The sequence below is a fragment of the Sebastes umbrosus genome, chromosome 14 (genome assembly GCF_015220745.1).
Source record: "Sebastes umbrosus isolate fSebUmb1 chromosome 14, fSebUmb1.pri, whole genome shotgun sequence".
NCBI classification, from domain to species: domain Eukaryota; kingdom Metazoa; phylum Chordata; class Actinopteri; order Perciformes; family Sebastidae; genus Sebastes; species Sebastes umbrosus.
Window position 1 is genome coordinate 26,656,785 of NC_051282.1, and position 27,247 is coordinate 26,684,031.

Below are 27,247 nucleotides of genomic sequence, written 5' to 3' on the forward strand. Positions count from 1 at the left end.
TCCAAACCACTTTAGATAGGCCTACATAAATAATGCGTTATCAATATTTGTAATGGGGTCTGCTGTCACTTTGTACCTTGTTGAGGGCTTCAGTGGTTTTATTTCCCCATTAACCAGCCTTTTTAATTTAATTGCAGTTAACTTTGATTGTCTTTTGGAATAAAACTTTCCACATGTTGCTAAGGTAAATAGCAATGTGCAAACAAGATGGGTTGCCAGCTTCCACAGTGGCTCATTGTGGAGGCAGTTTGGTAGGATAAGAGTTTAATGAGGTGTCATTTGTCATTGCTGACATCATTTACAGAGCCCAGGAAATTAATGGATAGCCTATAACATTTATGTTTGGCAAGTGCAGCTGGATTATAAAGAGCTAAACTGTGCGTCAGACGGTGTTTGGGATTTCTCCGTTGCAATGTACTGACAGAATAACATCATATCTTCATTCTGTCTCGGTTGTTTTTGCAAATTACGCCATGGAAATTAATCATTTTCAGCCTTTATGCATCCTAAATTGGTACTTTACTCAAATAAAACAGCATTAATGCTCATTCATGAGATATAAATAAGTTTGTTTTTGAGTTGAGGATTCAAGCAATGAGGTAAAAAAGACAGTTTGTTGATGTATTTATCTGAGTTTAGTGTAATGTGTTCTTCTGAACACTCGGTGGAGCAACAGATACCAGGATTAAAAAAAACAAGAATTGATTTGAAGTGCTGCAGTGCCATCTTGTGGTGAACTCCTTCATGTGTATCCACAGTCGCTCCCCCAGGCCTTTTGAATGACACAACTCCTCTTTATGGAAATACATTAATCATATATATTATATGACACACCATATCCATAAGTACATATCTTTTTTTTTGTCAAGTGTTAAGCCATACATTTACAATAAAAGCGATTTACAGCTTTGCTTCCTATGTTTCAGAGGGGTCATGTTACTCAGCTGTGGCTGGTTTCTGTGGTAACCGGGGGGAGAACAGGTGGCCTCTTCTTTGGGGGGGAAATCTCCAGCTTCCTTTAACCACCTGTGGCTCTTATATTTTCCAGGAGAAAGTGAAGATGGCACACACATTCCCCCACTTTGACCTCTAAGTCGATCATTTCTTCTGTTTGTTTCCACTTTCACCCTTCCAAGAGAGAGGAAGTGTGTGAGCGGGAGGTGGGAGAGATACACTTGGGTGTTGTGTGTTTAGCTGTTACAAGGAGGCCCAGCTTCTACTTCCTTATATTGCTCTAGTGAATGGGTTGAGTGGGTTTGGAATGAAGCAAGTCTAGTTTTAGTATGTTTTAGATCATTGTTGAATGGATGTTTGAATTATTTTAGGTGGAAGAGTTTGAAAAATATTGTTTCGGGATAATAAAAAGTTAAAAGGCTGAACAAGGAGAGCTTTGGAGGGGATTGTACTTGAGATTATGTTGCCAGTCGTGACATGGAGGTTGCTGCGAGGAAAGTGGTTGAGCCTCAGCTGTTGTTATGAACCGAGAAGGACCTGACGGACCGGACTGCTTTGCATCTGTTGGTCGACAGATGCAAAGCTATTACTGTGCTGTAGCAGTTGTCCTGTGTTTTGCAACCGAGTGTTGTTATAGCTGAAGGTGCAGAGCTCACAATGAGAGTGAGGGCAGAGACGTGTGTCCATGCATACATACTGTATGCACATGTAGGGGAGACACCCGGGTGAATAACATTTTTAACTAATAGATATCCCCATGACACTTCCAGTTGATTACTTACATTAAGGCAACTCTTTTTTTATATTACAAGTTTTCTGAAATCTTATGTTTAAATATGCACATGAGGCGTTATCTTATTAAAAATGTGCACATTTGCATACATTTTCACAACAGAAATCTGAATATTGGATAAAGCCAGGTTCAAAGTTCTAGTTTCATTTTATCGACATATTAGAGTCAAAGAGTTTTACAGAGGGGATTTTGGATATCTCTTCTTACCAGGTCATAAATCACAAAATACTGTCAACAGCCATAAAAAAGTATTGCAACGCTTTTTGGAATAAAATGTTCTATAAAACAGGCTATGAATGATGTATGAACAAACCTCTAAGTAAAAACCTTCAGAATATAGATAGGAACGGCCTTTGAAGATATGTATTGTAAAATTCCATTCATTTTGCAAGACAGGTGAAAAGGGTAAAAATGAACTAGCAGATATCACCATGAAACTTCACCAGTTGATTTCTTACAGTAAGAATCATTTTTTTCTATTACAAGTTTCTGAAATGTAATGTATAAAAATGTAAATGAGGCATTATCTAATGGTAACTTTTGGTGAATTTAGGAGAAATCTTCAGATGCAAATAGACAAAGTAGTAAAATAAACACTTAAATGTGTATTTTGGATGTTTTCTCTCCACTAGTCTGAAAGAAGACGTGTTATGGAGGTAAAATAGCCCAAAATCTCAAAACTGACCAGTGCATGAAAAACTATTTTGTTGTCTAGGGTGTCTCGCCATAAGTAAAGACAAACAAAGAAAGAGACAGCCTTTGAGCTGAATATTTCTTCTTGTGTCTAAAGAGTATACGCAGCAAATAACACATCAGAATAATGATGCAAGTTCACTGAAATCTGATTAGTATTGCTAAGCTAAATGTATTAAGATGTTTTATTACACAGGCATGTGACATGCGTGCACCTTCCCATCCTCTCGGATGCTATTTGATGTTATTACATGACCGCGGGTTATATTTTGACAGGGACGCCCGAGATGAACTGTAGCTCAAAAGTTTAGGGGAAACCCCCTCAATCTTCCTGCCAGAACGCAGCTTGTTTTGCCAGTCAAATCAGCTGCCCTGGAGATATTTCAGAGGAGAACTGGGGATAAGGGAGAGAGAGTAGAGAGGAAGGCGGGAGAGAAATTGGGATTAAAAGCAAGTGATACCTTAGTGCGGTGGTGCCAACCTGCCATGTGATGAAGGATCATGAGTGATGTTTGGAAAGTCCCTGCAGGGCAAAAAACCTGCGAGACCAAAGGCGCTCCTTCTTTACCTCCCTGAGGAAATCAACATCTCATTTTGATGATGATTTTGATACATTCATTAAGTTATTTTTTCATCTTGTGATGGGGAAGTCCTCTGGGCGGAGAGGGCTTCGGGATGCAAAGGGAGTCTAGAATTATGGCCGATTTGAAAGCTTTTCTGGACCGGGTTCAAGAAGTGCTGACGAAGCAAGACTAAACATCGCAAACCGCAGTTGAAAGATTTGCACATGTGCTGGTGGCTGCCCCTGCACTCCTGCCACCCCGGGATTAGCCCCATCCTGGGAGAGCAGCTACATTTACATGTGTGCACGCAGGCATGTACACACACACACACACTCCACACTCACTCACGCTTTACATGCATTATGCACCCTATAATTGGGGAGGAGGAAGGAAAGCAAAGCTGAGAAAGAGAGGGAAGTGTCAAGAATGATGGGAAAATGAGAAATAAGAAACACAGAATTCCTGAGTAACCACGACCAGCAGCATAAATAAAGTCCGCTACCCCGCTGCAGTGGAATGAAGTGTGCAGGGCTGAGAATTCAGCGGCAAGTTAGTCTCTTTTTGGACATGTAACAAAACAATAAAACACAATATATGCTCATTTTAAAAAACAAAGGATTGTGCCGGTGAGAATAAAATCCCAAATGGGTTTATGAAAGCATCTAACCAAAAAAGAAATAAAACTGCAATTACCGCCTCGCGGTTGTATGCCTCCGCAAAACAGTCAAGTTGCATTTGGACGTCTGTCCAAAATGTCATCACTTCATCATTTTATTTTATTAGACATGTGTGTGAAATGTCATAATTAGCATATGAATTCTTGAGTTATGACCAAAGGCAAGTTTTGTGAGGTCATAGTGACCTTGACCTCTGACCTTCAAAATCTAATCAGTTCATACTTGAGTCCAAGTGGACGTTTGTGCCAAATTTGAAGAAATTCCCTCATGGTACTCCTGAGAAATTGTGTTCACAAGAATTGGACGGACGTGAGATCACAGTGACCTTGACCTTTGACCACCAAAATCTAATCAGTTCATCCTTGGGTCCAAGGCTTCGTCCAAAATCGCATACTATGCACTACATACTCAATAGCTGTACTATCGTTCAACATACTTTTGTGTGAATAAACAGTAGTATGTATCTTTTCAGATGCACTGAGCAGTAATTTATGTCGTCACTTCCTGAGAGCCTCCTTGCCGGTTGGAGACGTGTAACCATGGTAACCCGTGCCAACCTCATGTGACCAAAATGACGGTTTGTGAAAATCTAAGTCTGAGTTAATTTAAAATATATATTACGCCCAGCAAAGTGAAATCTTATACTTACAGAGCTGTCCGTCAACGTCCGTTATGAACGTTGTCGTCACTACCGCATTGCATTGTGGGATATTTATCCCGCTGTAGTGTCCAGCGTTGCATACTGTAATATTTCACTGGAAATAGTATGCAATTCACGTACTAGTGGTTTCATACTAAGGTTATATCTCACATACTGTTTTAACATACTAAATAGCATGTTAGTATGGAATATCAGACGCAACCTAAATCTTTTTCTGGCATACTAAATAGTATAGTAGTTGTTTAGGTATTGGAACGCACAGAAAGAAGATGTTTGTGCCAAATTGCGAAGAAATTTAGATTACCTTCCCTAGATTTTAAATACATACCAAGCATGCTTCACACTGCTTCTCCCAAGAACCTTTCTCAGGGCTGATATTTTGACTGGTCATAGCAAGAAGTACTGATGATAATAACATAAATGATGGCTTCATTTTAACACGTGCCATTAATAACAATACAGGCAGCTAGTTTAACCGTTCACACCACCGCACCTGCCTGTGAGACTGGAAAGTACCCAGCCTCACTTTTTAGAGTATGATTAATCCTTATTTCTTGTACTTAAAAAAACAATACAGTTAACCTGATGTCATTGCTTTATCCAGAAGTGCCTCTAAATGATTTGCCCGCTCCAGTGATTTCATCCGTTATATTATTGTGTATTTCTGACCTCCAGTAACCTCCACCAGTTAGCCGGCCCATCTGCTTGCCCTGCGCCGCCTCCCGTCTCCCTCCCCTGCAGCAGCGAGAGCACCTCTTCTCAGGGATATCACACCGCAAAGCTGTTTTATTAAAAAAAAAAAACGTCCCCAAACTACAGATCACTTTTCACATTCGATCATATAATCCCAGCACACCACCCTACCCCACTTTAACACTGCCAGAAAGTGAAATGCTACCTGGCTAGCTGTGTGTGTGTGTATTTCCTATGCATATTGTACAATATTTTTAATGTAGCAGAATAGAAACAGATAATGATAGCTTCTCTAACTCAATACAAAGAGATCAAATTAGCACATAAACACTGCAAAAACAAACTTTCTCTCTAGTCAGATCATTTAAAAACAATGTAGGAATAGCTGGAGTTCTAGTTGTCAGATGATTTAAGCCTACATGTTTGAAACACGAGTATGAAATCAATTTCTGTGGCAACATATATTCTCTCTTGTTCAGTGGAAAGCTTTACAATTTCCCTCACAGCCCACTCCTCCTCCACGAAACCATAAAAAAGCAGTACCAGGGGCAGCACTAGCAGCAGGCCTCCTGCCTATAAGGGGTCAAAGTTCAAGCTCATTAGCTGCTACAGTGAATAGTTTGTCTTTCTGGCACAAGCGAGAGTTCACCACGTCACCCCTTCCTCTAGCACCAGCAGCTTCTCTCTGCCCTCCTCTCTCATGTGCTTGTCTCAGACCTTTAAAATTGGACATTGCCATTACTTCATATACCACGTGACATCATAGCTCCGTCACCAAGACCAATGGTGATTTTTCAGTTGTTTTTTTTCTCCTTTTACTGAAGAGTGATGAAGCTAGCCGGGTTGCAACATGTGACTGGAAGTGGGTTGTTGACGACTTGGACGGGCGTTGGATGCCTGCTTTTGATTCTTGGCTGAGGAACTGAGGAGAGACTTTTATCTGTGGTCATGAGGGAATTTAAGCATCCAGCATGTAACACACCACACGTGAGATTTGAATTGTTTTATTGAATCTTTTTTTTTATTTATGAATACACAACCAGTGAGCTGTTTAATGACTATTGAAGAAGGCAGACATTTGATCTCAGGTTTTTTGTTGATTTTGAATCCGAACCAGGCCGTTTTCGTTTTGGGGTACTGGCTGGTGGCGTCCTCACTGAGTGCTATTAGCATAATGCTTATTCCTGGCCTTCCTGAAAAGTCAACACAGTGCTGTCAAACATCGTTGTTGCTTCTCTATGAAATATTGTGAATATAATTGTCCCTGAACACTCGCTGTTGTCAAGTTGATTCTCGACGTGGGAAAAAATAATGGAGCCGGACCAAGCCAAACATTACCTTAAGGAGTACGGGGTAGAGAAACCACAGACTGTAGTCTTACTGCAGTCTCTGACTGTTTTGCGGTCACGGTTGACCCTCCCTGACACAAACTCCTCCTCCTTTGACCATTTACCTACACTGAGTCATCCCTTCCATCTTGCGTGAGTCACATCGCAGAGCACCAAGTTTGGCGTGGCGCGCTGGGAACAAGCCTGACGGCCGTAAAGTTTGTGTATCTTTCACCATCTTAATATCTTGCCCTCAACACGCTGCTCTCATTTCCATTCATTCAAATCATCATCAGCCTCAGCTGGTCCAAATATAACTCGCCGCACCAATTTGCATCGAGCGGCGTTTAGCTGCTGCAGTCAAATGAAACAGCGGTGACAGTTATCCAACATCCCAAAAGCCACAGTTCAGGGCCTGTGTGTCCCCTCCTGTCTCCAAGTCTGTGAGAGCAAGCGACGGTCAGGGACCCAATGTCGGGCTGGAGGCGCCAGAGCATTGTGCAGCGGGTGACCTCTGCAACCACGCTGAGGTTTGTTGCTCTCACCATAGCTCAGCTGTGATGAACTCAGCAGACCACTAAAAGGCTAAGGCTTCCTCTCACTGCTCGGTCCCAGCTCCCCAGCCTCGCTGAGGCCGCAGCCAAGGGGGTCTAGCTGTCGCAGGAGAAGAGTAAGAGGGTGAAAGCAAGTGTCACGAATGCTTCACCTCTTATTTGTGTTTGTTGCGGTATACTGTTGAGATTGACTGGATGCAGCTGATCAAGTTCGTCGCTTTGAAGTTGAGTCTAAAATGTTGATCGTAAAGGCCCAGACACACCAAGCCAACATCAAAGAACCAGCAGCGATGAAGGCCGACTATTATCTCGCGTCCCATCGCCTTTGTCTTTGCCGACAAGTTGCATTTGAACACACCGCAAAGACTACAGCCGATAACCAGCTAGTACGTATGTCCTGCACCTTGCGTGAGATGAAATAACTCTCAGCAGGCAGTGGTAGTCTGTATTCATCTTTAAAGGAAAACCGGAAAGACCGCAGATATACAAGCCGTTGTTATGATACATGCATGAAATAAAGGGGCGTTTGCCGACCATTTTCACCACTTAGCTTCATCTAGCGTCTAGATGACCATTTCGTTGTGAAAATATCTGTGTATTGGAATGTGTGTTTTTCCTCTTGACTTTACTTGTTGGTTTGCTCTCCTCACTTCCGTTTCTCTTCTCGTGCATTGATTTGTTTAAGCTGAACCGCCAAGCAGAGCGATGTCTCTCACCGACCGACTTTCTGCCGATTCAACATAATGAATCGGCCGAAAAACCTCCAATACGGGCAGACCAAAGCTGAAAAAATGAGGCCGACAGACGCTCTCACCGACGGCCAACCGTCGGCTTGGTGTGTCAGGGCCTTTAGAGGAAACAGCAGGGAGGAGGTAAGCAGGTTCGTATCTGTTTGATGCTACACATTTGTAGTTTTTGGGAAGTGGTAACGACCGCTTGAATTCAGCTCGGGCTTTATATTCTTTGCAGTTGTGTAAATGCAAAAAAGAAAAAAAAGAGTGAAATGAAGAAAAAAACAAGTGAATGAATTCTTTAAAGATTTCTAAATGCTGTAACACATTTCACTACAACTGCAAAGTGAGAAACCTGTTAGGAGATCAATGTCTGTTAATACAGCGTGTGGCTCATTTCAAAGCCAAAGTAGGAAGCAGGAGTGTTTCACAGTGTCTGGACTGTGATAAGGTGAGAGGGGGTTGTGTAAATGCCCCCTTCGGCCACTTGCTTTGTAGGCCCACAAACACACACACGCACAACACACCTCTCCTGCTGGCCCCATATTGTTTTATTCTTTGACAATAGATTCAGTTACATAATGAACCCCATCCATATCAAAGGCTGGACCAGGGATAGACTGGCGTTGCTCCAAGCCCCCTCAGAACGGGCCAAAACCACATGGGAGAACAAACTCTTCCCTATTTTGTTCCCCTGCTCTTTGTCACACCACAAAAGATATCAAGTGTGAGAGGATGGACATGTGTTGCTGATCATATGCGTATTAAACAAATATTGCAATGGTCACCTAATATGTTGCGGTGTACTGTCCGTTTTAGCGTGGCCCAGAAACCAGACAAGGTGTGGCATCCCAGACATGGGTTTCCAAATGCATTCCTCATGGTACTACGGTATATAGGCTTGTGAGAATTCAGCCAGTGAGTATAGAAGATCCAACCGCAGGGCTTGTGGGGTATATACGCTCTAGCAGGGTAAATGGGTTTTGATGGGCTCTGCTGTTTTCTTTTTGTTTTTTTTGTCTGAATCGCCATGTTGCGCTGGGCGACGAGATTTGGTGCTCCCACAGAGTGCGCTCACACGGCGGCTCTGCCAACACTGAGCTACATTTAAAACTCTGGTCCTGCTGTCCCCGCCGCACTTTCTGCCAAGCGGCTCCGCAAACAAGAGAAATAAGGGAGATCTTTTTTCTTTCTACCTGACACTTTCCAGCCTTCTGTGCGTTTTCCTCCTCATCCTCTTCCCTTTTCCTCTCTCTTCATCACATTCTGTCGACTTCTTTTCCCTCTCCTCTCTCGCTTTGTCTCTACCTCTCTACTACCTCTGTGCATCAGTAGCATGAAAAAATTTGTGGCAAATGTTCCTCCCACACTCCACATTCCTGGGTCTTACAGGATCCCACATGCTGGTGGCTCAGTCTCTCTCTCCCTCCCTCTGTGTCATCGGTGACAGAGGAGTGCAACTTGTGTGGGTGCTGGGGGCTGTAGGGCAGGCTAACAATGTGAGTGGGTAATAGTAATATGCTAATTCATCATTCTTAATGGCCAAAAGTGAGATTTCCTCATGGACATAACAAATGTGAATTGATTCTGGGTCTCAATAATTCTCAAGTCTCCACTTATGTCGCTGTAAATTACTGTAAGATATAAATAATGGCCATGTTACAGTAAGATTATTGATGGCTTCTTATTTACGAGCAGCAGATTTTCACATACACGGTGTCTTTTTAAAAAAAGCTCTACTTCTTTGCATTTTAAATTCCAAAGGGGACAAAGAAATATTATGTTAACGCCTGTCAATCATCAAATGTCTTCCCAGTGTGACTAAAACAGGACAGTAAAGTCGCTCTGTGACGAGCAGAGAGACAGGAAGTGTGAAGGCAAAAAGGTTGCGATGAGACAACTTGAAGTAAAGATGGAGAAAGTACATGACGATGGAAGCGTGCCACAGTTCAACAAAAGCAGAAAGCTGTGACAATGAAAACACAGCCATAGTTACTAATCAACAAGTCTTAAAGCTGTGGAAAGAAGATGAGCAGCTATGCTGCCACCCCATTCACAAACGAGATGTGCCAAGAAAAAGTGAAAAGGAGAGAACAAATGAAAAAAAAAGATAGTGAAAGACTGTGGACAACTGTTCAGAGAACAGAACATGACCAGATGTCAAATTGTTGCTGTATTTTTTGCAATTTTCTTTATTTCTTTTCTGCCATTTAAAAAAAATAAATTAGCAACACTCCACCTGTGGTGGCTGTTTGTTTCAACACCATCACTGTCACCATTTGACAGCGCTGATAAACCCCACTTTTGGTAAAATAATATTTATTTATTTTTATACTTTTTTGAGTGTGGTTTTTTTACCAAATGTGAAATTTATAATGAGCACCAGAAAGTTTCATTAATCAGAGAAGTAGTAAAAGTAAACTGGCACTGTGTGACTTTCCGTGGTGCAGTAATCCCTCCCCATCTGGCACTCGGAGCAGGTTGAAACAGACACTGAGAATTATTTGCAATAGTTTTAGACCCAGGTCTGATTATCTTTTCAGTAAACAACCGTAATCAGTCGCTCCACTGGGACAGATTTACTTCAAATGGAATTTGTTTTCCATGCCTGATTGAAGCACCAGATTTTAGATTTTCTGATTACAAAAGTTTTCAAAGAGCTTTATTTATTGATCCCTGTTGCTTTACCAAGAAATATTACAATCCTTAAAGTACAGACAAACTGCAATTTTATAGACTGTTAAACCAAAACCGTTATGGTTTGGACTTCCTCAGGCTCTCTTTTCTTCTCAGACGTTTTACTTTCCGTTTTAGTTAAACTGATTGAAGTTAGCGTCAGGTCCTGGTTGATGTGAGTATTGCTGGCTAAGGTCACCTCGGACAAGCCAGCATCAATTTAGTGGCATTCTGAGAGCGTTTGAGAGTGTTGGCACCGTGCTTCCCTTCCTTCTTTCTCTGTGCGGGCCCATCCGTGAGGAGCTGGGGCAGTCAGTGTTGGTTCTGTCTGCCACCCTGTTTTGCTTGGCCTGGTCACGACAGCAAACACAGGAGACACCAATAATAAAGTCCTTTTATTTAGTAAGAAGAACAAGGAGGCGAGGCAAAACAAGCCTCAGGAAGTCATTTAGTTGGGCGGAGCGGCTAGAGTTTAGTTGAGCGTGTTTGCTTTGGAAGCAGCGTGAGATACTGAAGCAAACAAGTGACCCAGACGGCTTTTTTATAGGAATCTACTGTAGGCCATTTTGACTTGATGTATATGTTGTTAAAGTTTCTGATACAAACCTCTAATGAGGAGTACACACTACACGAGAATCAAGCCGGTTTGGGCCCGATTCCCATCTCCCGACAATCGTCAGCGAAACCCAGATTTTTTTTGGTGGTTCTAAAGATTATCTTTCAAGATATTCTTGTCGTGTGAGCTACGTTAAGAGTGCTTTTTACATCCCTGATTGGCTCGGAAGTCCATCCTGGCCGCTCTGATTTCAAATCGTGAATATTAAACATGTTCAATATTTATGATCAGATAACCTGTTGTGTGTGGGGAACCTCGAGGAGCCGATGACGCAGTCACGTGAGAAAGAATGATAGCCAATTGGGAACCAAGCTGACTGAAGCGGAAGGACAGCAACCGCCGTCATGACCAACTTGTTGATTTGTGGCAACAACAAAAGTGTTAATTTAACGTGTCACCATGACTTCATCCATTATTTAAATTTTTTCTTTGTGAATTTTCAGTACAAAGTAGTGCAAAACATTGCTAATTCTTCGTGCCCGTCGTCCGTCATGTTTGTTCACGTTTGATCATGAGAAACTTTGTGAGATTTCCGTTTTTTTAGTCGGGACTCTTGTTGTGCATGAATGGAATCTGATCGTGTGTGTGTGGTGCTGTTTTGGCCAATTTGTTGCTCACCACACACTAAAGGGACAAAACTGTTGAATTTAAAATAACATGTCGTTATGTGTCTCTCACATTTTTAAAATGTTTTAGTGTGGGCCAGCCTTTAGTCACAACTAGGTAAAACTATGCAGACCATTTCTTAGTTCAAAAGTGTTTAAGGTATCACCCAAACGTATGAGAATGATGAATACATTTCAGTTGTGGTGGAAACATCATATCTTCAATAGTTCTAATATAACTAATTTGATCATTTGCTAACATATGTTCTTCTTTTTATAGACCAAATAAAATGCCGTCGATGATGAGACATTAGCCGTAACGTCTCAAAGAGACTCGATGCATCAAGTGGACGCGGGCTGGGCAGATTCAGTGGCAAAGCAATAACCATGCTTTATGTCCACTTCATTTCCCTTGCAAATCAGCCTCGCATTCTCCGAGTTTTCACAGTTCCCAGCTCTCCCTCCTCTTCCCCGAAACATGCCCCGAGTCAGCCAGGCTCATTAAACAGGATGAGACTATTACCGGGCGAGTTATCCCGCTCCTAACAATGGGATGTGGTCAGGTGGTGGAAGCACCAGTCTCACTGGGTTCATCTCGCTTTCCCCCCCTCACGTCCTCCGGGTCCAAGACCGCGACTCCCACTACGGCCAATAACGCCCTTCCTCCGTAAACAATAACTGTGACAGCTGGAATGTGGCGCGGCCTCAGTGCGGCAGTGTTAAAATGACTGTAAATTATATTTCATTTCCAATTTCTGCATATACATGTGAGTGGGAGAGTTTGTGCGTGTGAAAGCGTCTACTGTACGTCGCACTCCGATGTGAGTTTATGCCTATAAATGTACAGCTCTTCTTCATGCACCCGCAGTGTAAAAATGTTCATTCATTCATTCCTTCATTCAGCATACTGTGCTGATGTAACTCAGTGAAGTCCAGTTCATTTCTTTTTTTTTTAAATCTATTTACAGTAGGGCTTTCAAGAGGCCCAATCAGAAACTGTGGACATGTTCCAGGGAAACAGGACCCAAGCACCCTGAAGAGCCTTTTTGCCTCACTTTTATTCACTCCTGTTCTTTCTCAAGAGTTCCTCCTGAAAGTATTTGGCAAACACTGGTGAAAAAAAAAAAAAAAAAAAAAGACTTTGAGGGAAGAAAAACAACAAGTCGTTCTTGAGCCACCCACACCCCATCTGCTGTGGTATTATCTTCTTTTATTATCTACAGATTATGTGCGCTGATATGATTTCTACAGTTTGGTCTGGTGGTCATTGTGGTTGTTCTTGTTGTTTTTTTGTTGTTTGTCGAGCGCTGTGATATGAGACAGCGAGAGGGGGGGTGGGATCCTCCCCCATGTGCATCTAATCGTCCATTCAGCACCCTCTTAATGGCTTGTCAGTTCCCCTTGCCCTTCCATTTTCTGTCCAATTAATTCCTTTCTAGCTCTCCGGATAAAGGGACACAATGGGACCCCTCCACAGCATAATGAATCATTAAAATTCAGCAGCGCGGCCCTGGCACTTGGCTTCTTCCCTGGGCTGGTTAGGGACGGCTGCTTGGCATGCATGCCAGGGCCAACTTGAGCATTCTACCCGCTGGACCAGAGGACACGGGGATCTCTCCTCATTCCTCTCTCGTCGGCGGTGTTAACGAATAAATCTGAACTTAATATTTTATGTAGATGCGTCTATAGTCACGTATAAAGTGTCGACTCAAGGCCCTGTAAGGTCAGAAGGTTATGAGGGTGGCATTAAGCTGGTACATGTGTCAGTTTTATTTTCAACGCCTGTATGTTTTTTTTTTAAAAAGTGACGGAGCTCTACAGCAAAAGAATACTTGTATTTTGCATTTTGCAAAAGTCGTGCACCTGATTTTCAGCAGCATCCAATTAAATTGACTGTGAAGGTTTAATTACTGTCACTTTGGAAAACTGAGAATAATTCCCTAAAGATCTCACTGGTCACAGCTGTAGCTCACAGTACAGATGTTAGACAAGCTGGTATCCAGCGCAAAGGCAAAGCCATAAACATGCTCACTTCAGTGCATTTAACTCTTTATTTTTTCACAAATTGTTTCCAAATATATTTAAGAACAAATATGATAAGGCTGCCCCCCTCTTAGTCAACTAATCGGTTGTTTTGGTCTAACATTTGTAGTAGTTTTTAATGCTTTTTATCATGCAGAATGACTTATTTCTAAGAAACTTATGAGCACATCTCTGGTAAACAGATTTAAAGTGGTGCTTTTGTGTAGTATTCTCTGAAGATACTAAGTTTTACAGATCTTTCAAATCAGTTAATCGAGTGTTAGTCGACTAAGAATTTCTCTGGTCAAAAACAGCCCTAAAATATGACCATGAAGTTGAAACTAAATATAGATGCAAATAAGAATGACAAAGACAAATATCAAGAAAAAAAGTCTCTTTTTATTTAAAAAAAAAAAATGGCCAGCGAATGGGTTAGCTGTGCATGTGTGAATGAAACTCTAGTTAATAGAACAACAATAAATTTTCACAGCCTTATTCTCAAAATTATACACCAGAATAATATACAAAACACAGTTGTGATGCTCCCGTACGTTCCTCGCACAGCATCTCACAGAACGTTACAAACCAAAGGCTGTAAGGAATGATATCAAATTAAGGATATAATCAGGAAGCAGGTTAAACCGTAGGAATCTCTGGTGGTGATTGCTGATTGTGTGCTGCCTGACGTTTGTTAAGAATTCAATTTCATATTGAAATACTGACGATAAGCATTAGAAGGCACAAAGACGTTTTTGCGCGAGACTGCAAGCAGTGAATTGGCACTTGATGGTCGATGAGATAAACATTCACACACTCTTAAATTTCCTGCTAAAACACTCTTCTTTAAGTAACGGATGAATTCAAAGAGAATTTCCAGCGAGGAGTTGTTTAAGTATCATTCGGCGTGTATTGTTATGTCATCTCTTTCCCAAGGAAACGGCTCACACATGCACTTTATCTCCCTGACACACACAGATGCATGTACGTACACATATCCATGTGCTGTTCATCCACGTATCCAGGAGGTCCAGCTGACATGTCACTCAGAGTGTGCGGTGTTATTTTACCCCATTTCCTTTTACCCTAGATCATGACTAATCGCAATTTGCCAAGCATAGCTTTCAGACACCTGTTCTGTCCTGTGCGAGTCTGCTGCTCTCTTCGCTTGCAACTTGGAATGGAGATGTTACAGGAAAATTGGTCTTCAATGGAATGATATTGAAAATTATTGTCCTTTCACTTCATGTACCTTGTTTTCATTAAAAAGCCAAACAGTACTGTAAATAACCAAACCCACATTACATGTGTTTATCTACTTAAAAACAAGAAAAAAACAATAATGCATGAACATAAATACATAAAAGACTTTTATGCCAAAATGACACTATAAAAGATTCATATGAGCAATTGAGTTAAGACTGATCGACTGAAAATGGCTGCGATATAGCTCTGGCCATTAATGTAAATTTGACTGTAAATTCACATAATTGGTCCCGTCTCCAATGTATCTGCGTCTCCATCTGCTTCACAACAGAGTCGAGCCAAGCCGTTTCTCTCCTACACGACTCAAATGGCAGGCCTTTTTGCTTTACCTCGCCACACGTGCAATCTTGAAACTGGAAAAAAGATGGGGGATGTACAGGATGTAGGCGTAGGCGACATGTCCTCATGGAGGAGTTTTGGCTCACCAACAAACACAATTTGTCTTTTGTGTAAAAAGTCTTTTGTGTTTTCACCGCGGCGATATAACTTTGTATAAAATCAGCAGGCACTTTTTTTCTTTCGTCTGTTTTTTAACGTTCAAATGGTCACAGGTAGCCTACTACACACCACCTGCTCCGTACTTCCTTCATTAGTAGTGCATCAATCTGAGTGAGTCTCTGGTGCGGACTGACTGTTTCTTGTCCCCCTTAAGGTCGAGACAGCGTGGTGTAGACGGGCTGGTCCCAGCTGGAGGCGGTGGGGCTGTGGGCGGGAGCCATGGACAGGCTGTTGAGGATGGGGCTGCCGTAGGGCCGCCTGGATGAGTGGAAGTACGGGTACTGGTAAAGACTGGAGGGGTAGCCAGAGTACGGGTTGTAATAGTTGGAGCTCTGGAGGTCAGTATAGTCACACTGGGAGCTGGAGAAAGAGGCTGCGGCCGAGGCAGCTGAAGTGGCCGAGGTGACGCAGGCCTGGCTGCTGTAGGAGCCGTAGTCGGAGTGTGAGGGCGACCCGTGGGAGTGCTCGCTGTAGTGGCTCGGGCTCAGTTGCTCCGTTTTAATGTGGAGCCGGTGTTGTCCCACCTCGCCGGTGGAAGTGACGCCCTTGCGGCTCCACGCCGACCCGTTGGCGCCTGCGTGGCTGTACGAGGAAGTGTAAGGAGCCGGAGGCTGCCCGTGGCTGTGGTCTGAGGGCAGGGCGGAGGAGGCCGAGGCGTGGCCGTTGAGCGGGAGGTACTGGTCGAACTCGTGCACGTCGAAGGCCTCCATGTTGCTGATGACATCAGTGCTGAGCTCAGAGATGTCGACGTTGCTGAAGTCGATGTTTTGCCTGTTGCTGTCAACAAGGCGACGGCCTTCGTGCTTCATATCCTGCTTCACCCCGTGGTGCAGGTCTGTTTTGGGAGTAGTGGGTGGTGTAGGGGGACCATGGGGCTGCCCTGGAAAAATAATATCAGACATAAAGCGTGAGGATTCATCACTCCAGTTACAAAATGATTTACAGCAGCCTAAAACTAACTCGTCCCTAAAATCAAACTCACATTCTATTAAATTTGAGGACATACCTGCATGTTCAGGGTGATGGTGTCCGTCAGTCATCCCTGTCAGTCCTCCCATCCCCGGTTCAGCTTTATACATGTGATGTGCCAGCTCTGCTCCTGAGTCTGAGTCGCTCTGGCCTGGTTTCATGTTCTTCCGTCGCCGCGGCTGGTACTTGTAGTCCGGGTGATCTTTCTTGTGCTGAACCCGGAGCCTCTCTGCTTCATCTACAAACGGCCTCTTCTCACCTTCTGAGAGCAAACTAGGGTGTAACAAAATAAAAAAGATAAAACATTAAAATGTGTGCAGTCAAACAAAACAAAAATATGAAATTGTTAGATGGCCCTATAGTTTCTTTAGAGCTTTTTGTTTATTGTCAAGAGGTCAGAAGAAAATGCCAGTTTTTTTTTTTTTTTTTTCTTTTAAATCTTCTAACTCATTGACATTCAAAATAAAAAAAACTTTTTTAAATATAGTCCAATCTATATTTCTTTGTATTTGCCAAAGCAAAATATTATTTGTCTCCATGCCCAAATCTACAGCCATGACTTCTGAGTGTCCTTTATAGTTATTTTCTTTTAATAATACTAATTTATGAACTCAAATGTAACCTTACCGCCACAGTTTCCCCAGAGTCTTGCTTAGCTCTGCGTTGTGCAGGTGTGGATACTGATCCGCCAGCTTTCTGCGGGCCGCTTGCGCCCAAACCATGAACGCATTCATGGGTCTCTTGACGTGAGGTTTGTTCTTCAGGGATCCGTTCCCCCTCACGGGCATGGGCACCAAGGACCAGTCGTATCCTTTCAGCACCTGAGACACGGCGTCCCGGATGCACGCTGGGAAGCGGTCGTCATCCTCCGAGTCCAGCTTCTTGCCCAAACCGGCGATCAGAGAGCCCTGGCCGTCGGAGCCCGTCGGTGAGGACGGAACGTCGGAGTCGGACTCGTCCTGGGACATGGAGCTGTTTGTGCCCGAAGGACTGCACGGCTGGTCGCTGCCACACTTGTCATGCTCCTCTGTCATTTTTAACATTATTCGCTCAGCACCTCGGGGATGAAAATCCTCCAAAAATTGCAATTAAAAAACAAAAAAATCAAACGTTACCACTGCGCGCAATGGAGTGTCCAGTGCGCCTTTTACGCACGGTGCACCTTTTTACGCACGGTGCGCCACAGTTCCAAATTCCTTTTTAACAATGTCAGTCAATACGAGTCCGCTGTTTTTTGTTTTTTTTCCTTCTTCTGCTTCCTTGTTTGTTTGTCTTTTCGATAGCCGTAGTGTGTTTTCCTACGCTGTCATGGGAGGTGCAGTCGTGAAAGTTGTGGTCCACAATGTGAGCTGAGGAGCTCCACGTTACAGCAACTTGAGTTGGAGTTTTAAAAGCGTCACTCCGCCCTCCCTCCTTCATTGGCTGGAACAAATCACCACTTTACCCCCATTGGTTCCGGCTTTTATGTGGGCTTCATTATTATAATGATTTTCTTTTCTTTTTTTTTCATTGGTGACACAGTTCTGTTTTTACTAAAGTTGGGTGACAAACAATTCTGTAGTGCTGTTCGAAAATATGAGTTCAGAAATGAAAAAAACACTTAGGATGTTTGTTATTTTGCTATTATTAATCCAGAAAATGTAATTTAATTTAAAACTTAAAATTGTATGTTAACTTATAACATTTGGTAATATGATTATTGTAATATAAATTCATAATGTCTTTATATTGTGCTATATATTGTTATTTTCCTTTCATATAAAAACATATTTTTTTATTATTTTGGCAGGAAATAATGAAGCCAAGACATGATAAATATGTTAAATGCCAAAATTATATATTTTTTAGAAATATAATTACGATAATTTCCTACTGAAATGAAGGTTGAGGTTTAACATCCCACCATCAGAACAAGTTGTAGCATGCTGAGAGTAAAATAAAGGTTGATATTCAGGTTTTTATTCGCTCAGATATTAGAATAGTTTAAAAAAAATGTACTCTTTAAATTTGGTTAAATGGTAAATATGTCAAAACTTTATAACAAACTATTTTGCAGCAGGGTTGCAAATTATAGCAAATATATAACTAACGTCAAGTCTGATAGATGCCATTGCCAAAGAGGCTCCTCACTAGTTAGAACTGATGTTTCTTTCTTTGAGTATAAAAAACATATTTAATAGTTTTTAACAATAATTCATCAATGTTTTTTTGGCAAGTTTCAAAGTCTGATATGAAGCCTTTTACGTCCGTCTGTCTAATCTAAACAAATGATCATGACTCTGCAACACAAACGCTCACTGCTGAACCGACTTGTAACTAAAATGTGTGTTTGCATCGATAACAAAGGCCCGTGTGAGCCCAGTTATATCTTAGATAAATGTCCCAAATTCAGAAGAGGAAGTTTATTTGTCCCAGCAATCTGTTCTGTGATCCATAAGTCACTTCTCACCATCAGTGAAGCAGGCGTTGTTATTTTTTTTTTTTTATGACACAGATGATATAAAGAGCGGAGGAGATAAGATGGAATCACTGCCTTTGTTAAAGGTGTCTTTGTGTTCATGTATTGTGGGATGATTTTTATCACCGGCCTCCCCGTGAAAAGACAAGGTGTGTTTGTGCTGGACGGCAGTTTGCTTTGCTCGATGCACGCTGCAGGTGGCTGAGGGAAGGAGAGAACTGGTAGTGTGGAAATAATAGAAACTGTGGCTTTTACATGCAGCGCAGAGTTTACTGCATGAACGGCTCACACAGTAAGGTAAGAAGTTTTCATTGTTTGGATTTTATTAACAATAGGCTTAAGGGCCTTTCCAGTGAATTTGAATATATTGTATTATGTCTGTAGACGGATTGTGTCTCTGTCTTTTATATAAAAAATGTAATACAAAATAATGGAAGATTTGTATCACAAATGTTAAAATGAAAGTCAGTCCCGAGCAGCCTGTCTTTCTAACAGCTGCTGTCAAAGCGCTCGGTTGGGTCAAGTTCAGTGCATGTTGGTGTGGGTGTGTGTGTGTGTGTGTGAGTGTGTGTGTGTGTGTGTGTGTGTGTGAACAGACAGACAGGACAGCGGCTAGCTGTCAAACATGAATGACTCTCGTTCCGCTCCACACATGGAAAAGTATTTACTGTGTGTGTGCATGAACGTGTCAGCAGAGGAGACTCAAGCATGTGTGCATATTACATGTCTATCTCACATGCTTTTTCTGAGACAAGGCTAGTGTTTTTGATAATGAACTAGAAACCTCCGCCAATTAATCAAGTTGCTGTAACACAAAAGACATAATCACTTACACATAAATTAAATTGGTTGTGTGATTCTTTTAACGTTCCCTTTTGTATTTGCAATCTTTGTTTGTGTCACATGCGATGCTGGAAATCCCTGTTCTCAATCACCGTCGAAACCGAATCAACTGTTGCTGGCTCAAGTCCCACCAAATTTCATGGAAAACCCTCCATCAGGGTTGATGTATCCTGCCGACAGGCAGACAAACAAATGCATCAATACTAATCAAACCAGTGTGCCACAGTTCAAAACTAGTGCTTCTTTTGGTTTGTATTTATTTTAACAAACAAACAGCATTATATTTGAACTATAGGGCCGTCAAAGTTAACGAGATAAAAACACGATAACTTAAAAATAATTAATTTTAGCGCCACTAGTTTCTGTAGCGCATTAACGCAACTTGTGATTTTTAGGTTGTGGCAAGAAGAAAACCTAAGAAATCCATCGGTACCAACCATGTCATACTAGCTTGTTGCAAAGTAAGCTAAATAACGCTCCAAATCTAATGCCAAATTCTGGCAAGGAAAAACTTGCATGACCATTTTCAAAGGGGTCCCTTGACCTCTGACCTCAAGATATGTGAATGAAAATGGATTTACGGGTACCCACGAGTCTCCCCTTTGCAGATATGCTCACTTTATCATAATTACATGCAGTTTGGAGCAAGTCATAGTCAAGTCAGCACACTGACACATTGACAGCTGTTGTTGCCTTTTGGGCTGCAGTTTGCCATGTTATGATTTGAGCATATTTTTCATGCTAAATGCAGAACATGTGAGGGTTTCTGGACACTATTTGTCATTGTTTTGTGTTGTTAATCGATTTCCAATAATAGATATATACATACATTTGCAAAACGCAAGCATATTTGCCCACTCCCATGTTGATAAGAGTATAAAATTCTCAACAAATCTCCCTTTAAGATACATTTTGAACAGACAAAAAATGTGCGATTCATTTGAGATTAATCACAATCAACTATGCGATTAATCGGGATTAAATATATTAATTGATAGACGGCCCTAATTTGATCCTGATTTAAATAGCTGTGAGTTGATTATTGGATCAAGTAAAATATAAAGTCAGCCATTTTTAGGAGTATTAAGAAGGAAAAAACCTCGAACTCATCTCAGGTAGAATGACGCTGAAGGTAAATGAGGAGGAGCTCAGTTAAGCTGCGAGACAGTCTTGGTTTCTGGGCAGAGAGAAGGAGACAGACTAAAACAGACTCCAGCCCCCCCCTTCATGCCTCCCTGTATTGTGGGGAGAAACTCTGGCCAGACTTTGTGGGCTCTTGATTAGAAAAGGAAGGAGCAACAGAGGAGAGGTAACCGCGCATGAACCTTAAGTGTCCCAAAGAACGAAGGAAGGTTTTAATTTTCCTGTTTTTTTGCGTGATGCATCTCAAAGGAAAGAGCAGGGTAAAGATTTTCAGATTTTCATTTTTTTTTTCTTTTTCAGGCCTTTTAGCAGAGCATGTTGGCCCGTTCCTCCTGGGCCCCAGTCACTTCTTCTATCCCACATGTAAATTATACTCTCTGGCTTCTAATGTGCATACAAAATTAAATTACACAGGCACCCACAGGAATCTCGCCCCCTTTGGTCTCTGCTTCTGTGTTTTAATACACTCAGGCACATTTCTTCACTGTAGCCAAGTTATTGGACGGAGTACGTCGAGCAGTTAAATTGGCATAAATTGCCACAGCATTGTACAGTATTAGGATGATGTGAACCGGATGAGGACTTCGTAAAGGTCATGAAGTTCATAAAAAAGTTGGATAAATGTCTGCTATGCATCCTGCAATATATTGCATGCAAAATTCCATATTTATTTTTTTGTGCATTATGTATAAATTCTATTTCACAAGAATCCTGATAGCATTTGTAAAAAAACAACTGTGGAAAGCCGTGTCTCTACAGCCACCACAGCGCCCTAACCCCAACCCAAACAGCAGGCCTTCATGCTGTTCCATAATCTCACTGATTGCACACTGAGCCAGTGTAAACTTACTGAACTGGGGAGACTGGCATGCCCTCGCTCTCACCCAGACGATCCCGACCGCTGCCTAACCACATGTGGAACAAGCTCCTGGGCTGCTAACAAGCCATATTTCACCCCTGCGCCACATCAACCCGACCACTTCTATCTTTGGTTTCACACACTCAGAAAGGCGGTAATTAGCGCAAAATTTACAGTTGCAGCGCATGCAACGGGAAGGCAAAGGATCCACAGAGAAATCCTATATTTTACAGGACCTGGTATTGTTACATCTTTAAGGTTTTCCAGCAGCCAGGTTCACACGCACATTAAAGCGACCTCTCCGTGATGGATGTACCTACTCCTCCTCTTCTCTGCTCATCCCACCCCTCTCTGGAAGGTTGCACGGTGGATGTTTTCCATTTTGGTCCGAGGCCAAATGTATTTCCCAGGTTTTCTACTTAGCGAGGTCGAGAACCCGGGGATGTTTGACTCCACTGGTTCCAATCACAGTCCGAACCCCCATGACAGCTGCTGTGCGTTAGTACCTCCCGTTGACCCCTGACCCTGCACTATCCTAAATTCATTCTATTAAAACACCATAATGAGGGGTTTACTGGACCAATTGCAGGTTTTATTTAAACCTATTAGTGGACGCAGAGATGTGGGAGGGGGTCGCATCGTGAGGAGGGAAGGAAAGGGAGTTTTGAAGAGATCGAAGGGGGAGTGTTTGAGACTGAAGGAAACAATTAGTCCAAAAACGTCTCAGGGTGTGTTTGGCCTTCGGCCACGCTCGTTTTTTTAATGTCAGGAGTATAAAAAGAGCTCAAGTGTTTCCAGATTATTTGCAGTGTTTTCTCCCTGACATGTTTTTTTTTGTTGAGGTTTTGCTTGTGTGATAGCTCTGTGTGTTCATGTGAACTAGAGATTACGGGCAGAGAGTTGTAGTAGCAGGTCGGGAGGGATCATGTTAAATCATTCTCCAGTTTCCTCGAGGCTTTCCTGTAAATCTTTGATCTGTCAGAAGGTATCTCGGTTGTGCGGTGACTTCCCAAGAACGCTTTACGTGTACAATGTGAAGTGCATAATGGTTTGAGGTGTTAACACAAAGCTTCTGTTTGCTGCCTGAAGGTAAAGCTCAGGATTGATTATAACAGATAAGTGAACTTCCATTTAATCTTCCATGTGTTCTCCTGGCGTGACAGCAGAAATGCTAAGATGCTCAGCAGGGATGACACTTCCCATGGTGTATCTTGTCCCGGAGTTGTCCCAGGAGAAGCGTTTATGATCTACAACCCCCCTCTCTCTGTCTCTCTTCCCTCTCATCTCCGCGGCATATGTTCTGAATAAAACTTGCGGTGCGCTCAGTCTTTCACATTGTCTACTTTTTTGATCCTTGATTCTCATAAATCATCTCCCTAATTTGCCCCGTGAATTAGATGGTGCGGGACATGTAGACAGTTAGGACGGGGCGGCGAGAGAACAGAGAGCCCACCCCTTCGACTTTACGGGAAATGGGAGGCCGCTCCACAAAAGCGCGACTATTTTAGAGGACTCGTCTGGGGCTGCGGGGACTGTGCCTCAGAGCGCTAAGATAACTGTGGTGGAATTGTTTTTATTTGCGGATAATTAAAACAAGAATAAAAAAAGCCATTTGCACTGCTCATTTTTATGATCCCCCCTTTTTTATGACTGAGAAAATGTGCATGTGCATACACATGTTTACACACACACAGTGTGTAGCATGTGAGCGCCGTGCACACAGTATGAAACCTCAATCTCTTGTGTGCAATTCATATATTACTGTTTAATTTATAAGCTATGAAAATGATAACTGGTGAAGTGGATCGAATTCTCCAATTAGGCTTTCAGTGTGCCAGCCAAGACTTTCACTGTTTATGAGCAGCAGTTAGTCTGTCTGTCTCCAGCCTGTCTGTAACCTCTAATAGAAACGCTACAGTGAAAAACACATCAGCACACCTGCTGCTAACCGCACCAAGAGTGTGTTGTGATCATCTGAATCCATGTTGTAATATATTATATGATGTATAATTGCCATGTCGGTTAATTTAATGTGCATGTGGTTAGTGCCTTAGCATTCAATCAAAAGTGATTGAAAAGTGAAAAGTATTACTTCACTTTTGTACATACAGCATACATAGTTTTAACATTAATATATTTCTGGGTAGGAAGGCGAATGTTCGAAGCTGCAGGAATACATTACGCTCCCCATCCTCCTCCATAACATGCTGTCTTTTGTCAACGCGTATCCATGTACCCCCATAAACACTCGTCAGGGTCAGCGTTACTGACCAGAGAAACCAACATTATCCAGAGATTAGCACCAGGCGCAGACACGGTCGGCTACAGCACACAGCCTCAGATCTGTTGTCAAAGAGGCTCACATGAAATCATGCTGTCTGACATGTCATCGCCATGGGAATGTAGCTTAGCATTGCACTTTCTCAGCTGGCCAGAGCAACACCCCTCCATCCTGTACTGATGTCATGAAAACTGCTTTTTTTTTTTCAATGAAGACATAGTTGTTTGCTTTTACTTTGGAAGGAGTTTATGTGATCTGTCAGTTGGGGTTGTAATCGGTTGTAATTGACGATGAAAACACATTCTCCCTCCCGACTCGTCAAATACCGCCACTTGGTCAGTACCCCTTGGCATCGGATACCGACGCACTAGGTACCCCTCTAGCGTTAGTAACGGATGCGTCAGGGACGGCGTATCAATACACGTTGGTTACATGCATCGTGTCCTTTCAAAATAAACTTCCGTTTTAAGAGGAAGTTAGGTGTAGGCAACACAACCACTTGGTTAGGGTTAAGAAACGATTGCGGTTGACATTAACTTCACTGACGCACGGGACTAGGATACTAACGAGTCCCTTGACAAACGACTGACGTGACAAAGTAATGAAACCTTTACTTTTAGTTTCACATGGGCCACAAACAGCGGTCTCCCAGTTGAAGTCCTGTGTTTGTTTGACCTTTCCAACCTCAAAGCCCGCCCGCCCCTAAGCAGACTCTATACTGTATATACACAATGTAATTTGCTCTGACTGTTGAATAACGCTGCAGGTTGGTTTACATTGGAGTTAATTGAAAGCCTGGTGCGTTGCATACAGTCGCCTCTGTGCGTCTGCATCTGATGCCGAGGGGCACTGACCAAGCGGCGGTATTTAATGAGTTGAGCGTGAGAACGGGTTGTCGATGGTGAGGAGTGAAAAGGTCAGAAGATGGAGGCCTCTACCAAAAGAGGAGGAATGTGTCAGCCAGTAGTTTGCTTGCTAACATTAGCCACTGAGCCTACATTCAGGAATCAGCTGGTTTTGTTCAGAGTTGGAGGGCGTGTGAATCCAGCTTCACAGCGAGGACAGGACTTCTGGAGTACTAACGCTAAGTTAGCTGTTGATGATCAGTTAACACCTCCAAAATATAAACCAGACTGTCTTGTTTTTTTGCTTGTTAAACGTGTTAAATACATACGTCATGTGTGTGTCTGAGTAATGTAAGTTGATTAACTAGTAAAGTAACGTAATTGCTTTTTCAGTGAGTAATGAGAAATTGATGACCTTTTACTTGTCCAACAGTGACATGAAAATAGCCAGAGGCTTCACCCAGTTAGTCTAACTGTTCTGCTTTTGATCTGTTGATGATGATCTCTTTGGTCTTTAACGTAACAATATTTTATTCTCCTTTTTAAGTTGACATTCTCGATCCATAACATGCTGCATGGTTTCTCTACCAACTGTCACACATCATCACTTGCCTCAGGCAGGGAAAGAAGGAAGCACTTGTTAACCGTTTCCACTGGTTGTAGATACAGTGTATTTCCTGGTACCCACTTCACTATTTCCAACTGTTTGTCTGGCTTGTTGCAGACATGCAAAGCAACAAAGTGAAAATAGTGGCTCATACTGCAGCTTTCAGGTGTTTTAATACAAAAAACAAATCAGAAACTCAACGCTTACAGCAAACTAGCACTTGAACATGGATGTTAAAAAAAAACTAAAGCAGGTTATTTGTGTTGAGTTGTTGTGGGGAGTTTTGGCCATGACTGCATGTCGGTGCAGGTCACATGGCGTGGGAGTCCAAGGTCACAAAGGTCACTTCCTGTTCCCTTTTAAAGAGGTGCAGAGGAGCTGGGGACAAAAGAGACCACGGAAGTACTTCTGTAGCACGGAGGACATAAAGAGTCTTTTCAGTCGACCACCGGGTCCGACCCTTTTCATTCACGGAGGAATTTTCCTAAAAGCAGCTTTCTTTGGAAACGTATCTCTCTCTTCCTCCTTCTGCTGTGTGTTCCTACGAACTCTGACCAGTTTTACCGCTCAGATATGTCGTTTCTGGTGAATAACTGACACTTTAACAGAGAATCCTGTGTTGCGTAAAAGGACTCGGATCAGTTTTGGTGAAGTTCAGAGTGTTTAACCTCTACTGTCTGGTGACTCTGTTCAGCTCTGTTCAGACTATCAGTGCGTAGATGAAATTACATATCTGCAGAAGATGGTCAAATCAACAACATTTGATTCCACTCACCTTGGATTTCATCTCTCCGTGTGTCTGTAGTGTCTTTTACTTGTATTGGTGCCATCATGTCCACTTTCAAAGATCATCATTTCTTGTAATTTCAGTATGTTTATTTCAATTCAAATAATTTAGCCAAACTGAAGAAATGTTGAGCCCCCCCCCGCCCCTGCTCCACCTACCTCTCGTGTCTCCTAATGGCAGCCCCTGGGACAGCTTTGGCTCCATTTAACATAGAATATAAATCCGCTGAGCTATAGGGTCCCTCATTTAACAAGATGCTGCTTTATGGCGCTGTGCAAAACTCAACCTACTTTTTTATGGATCATATGAAGAATATGTCATTGTCGGTTTATTTGATTGAGTATTCCGTTCATATTTTAGAGCTCTGAGCTCCCCTGTTTGGTTTCTGGGATTAATTCATCATCTCTAATTTGACAACGATATGAGTCTCTAAAGCCGGACTATGCATCTAACGGTAAAATGACAAAATCCTCTTAATTGGAGAAATTGTTTATATATGTGCATGTTTGTGTTGCAGCATATGAGTCGCCCATGAGTTGTCCACATGTGCTTTTGGATAAATTGGTACCAAAGTTAATCAGAACCAATGACCTCGCCCCCCCCCCCCCCCTCCCCGCTTCCACCACCACCCAACAGCCAGATTTTTGCTTCATGGGTGCGTTTATGGCCTCAAACTCAGGTACATATATTTATGATGGCAGTAAAGCAGGCCGCTGTAGTTAATCTCCTAATGACGTCTCCTTTCCTCTGCCACCAGTGAGTCTGGGTTCGGGCCACAGGGACCGATCGCTGGAGACAGGACGGAGGGGGTGGACGGGGCCTTGTTTTTGGGGATGCAAATGCTTAAACTGAACTGGGTTTTGTGGCGGAGAGGGTGGCACAGCATGAGACGGGCCCTCGCTTTTTTTTCCCGTGTAGTATGAAGTGCAAAATGTATGTGACATGGCATATTCCAGAGGCGTGAGATCCATCGCAAGTGCGAGTGCCAGGGGGAGATTTCACTAATGAGAAACAAATGGGCCGCACTTCTCGGCTCTTGTCACTTTCTATCTGTGAGGCAGCTTTCTCTTTTTTTTTTTTTTAGGGCATTAATTTGCAAAGATGCTTTGAATACGCCTTTTTAGACTG

At 42.5% G+C, this 27,247-nt stretch overlaps 1 protein-coding gene and 1 long non-coding RNA gene across 2 annotated transcripts in view; one reads left to right on the top strand and one right to left on the bottom strand.

The window, feature by feature from the left end:
* Positions 1–27,247, top strand: part of LOC119502538 — a 73,471-nt gene that overhangs the window by 2,555 nt on the left and 43,669 nt on the right. The gene's annotated exons all lie outside the window — the stretch shown is intronic.
* On the bottom strand, positions 13,946–17,339 carry LOC119502521 (transcription factor Sox-8). Its single transcript, XM_037793574.1, has 3 exons — positions 16,924–17,339; positions 16,334–16,569; positions 13,946–16,207 (listed from the first exon to the last, which is right to left on the bottom strand). The coding sequence occupies exons 1-3, from the start codon at positions 17,337–17,339 to the stop codon at positions 15,477–15,479; spliced, it is 1,383 nt and encodes a 460-aa protein (XP_037649502.1). The 3' UTR covers positions 13,946–15,476.

Excerpts from the sequence above, each read along its gene's own strand:
- LOC119502521 (XM_037793574.1), bottom strand. The coding sequence starts at position 17,339 with ATGTTAAAAATGACAGAGGAGCATGACAAGTGTGGCAGCGACCAGCCG. Across the intron at positions 16,570-16,923 it reads ACTCTGGGGAAACTGTGGCG|TTTGCTCTCAGAAGGTGAGA; the intron begins GTAAGGTTACAT and ends GTTACACCCTAG. Across the intron at positions 16,208-16,333 it reads CCATCACCCTGAACATGCAG|GGCAGCCCCATGGTCCCCCT; the intron begins GTATGTCCTCAA and ends TTATTTTTCCAG.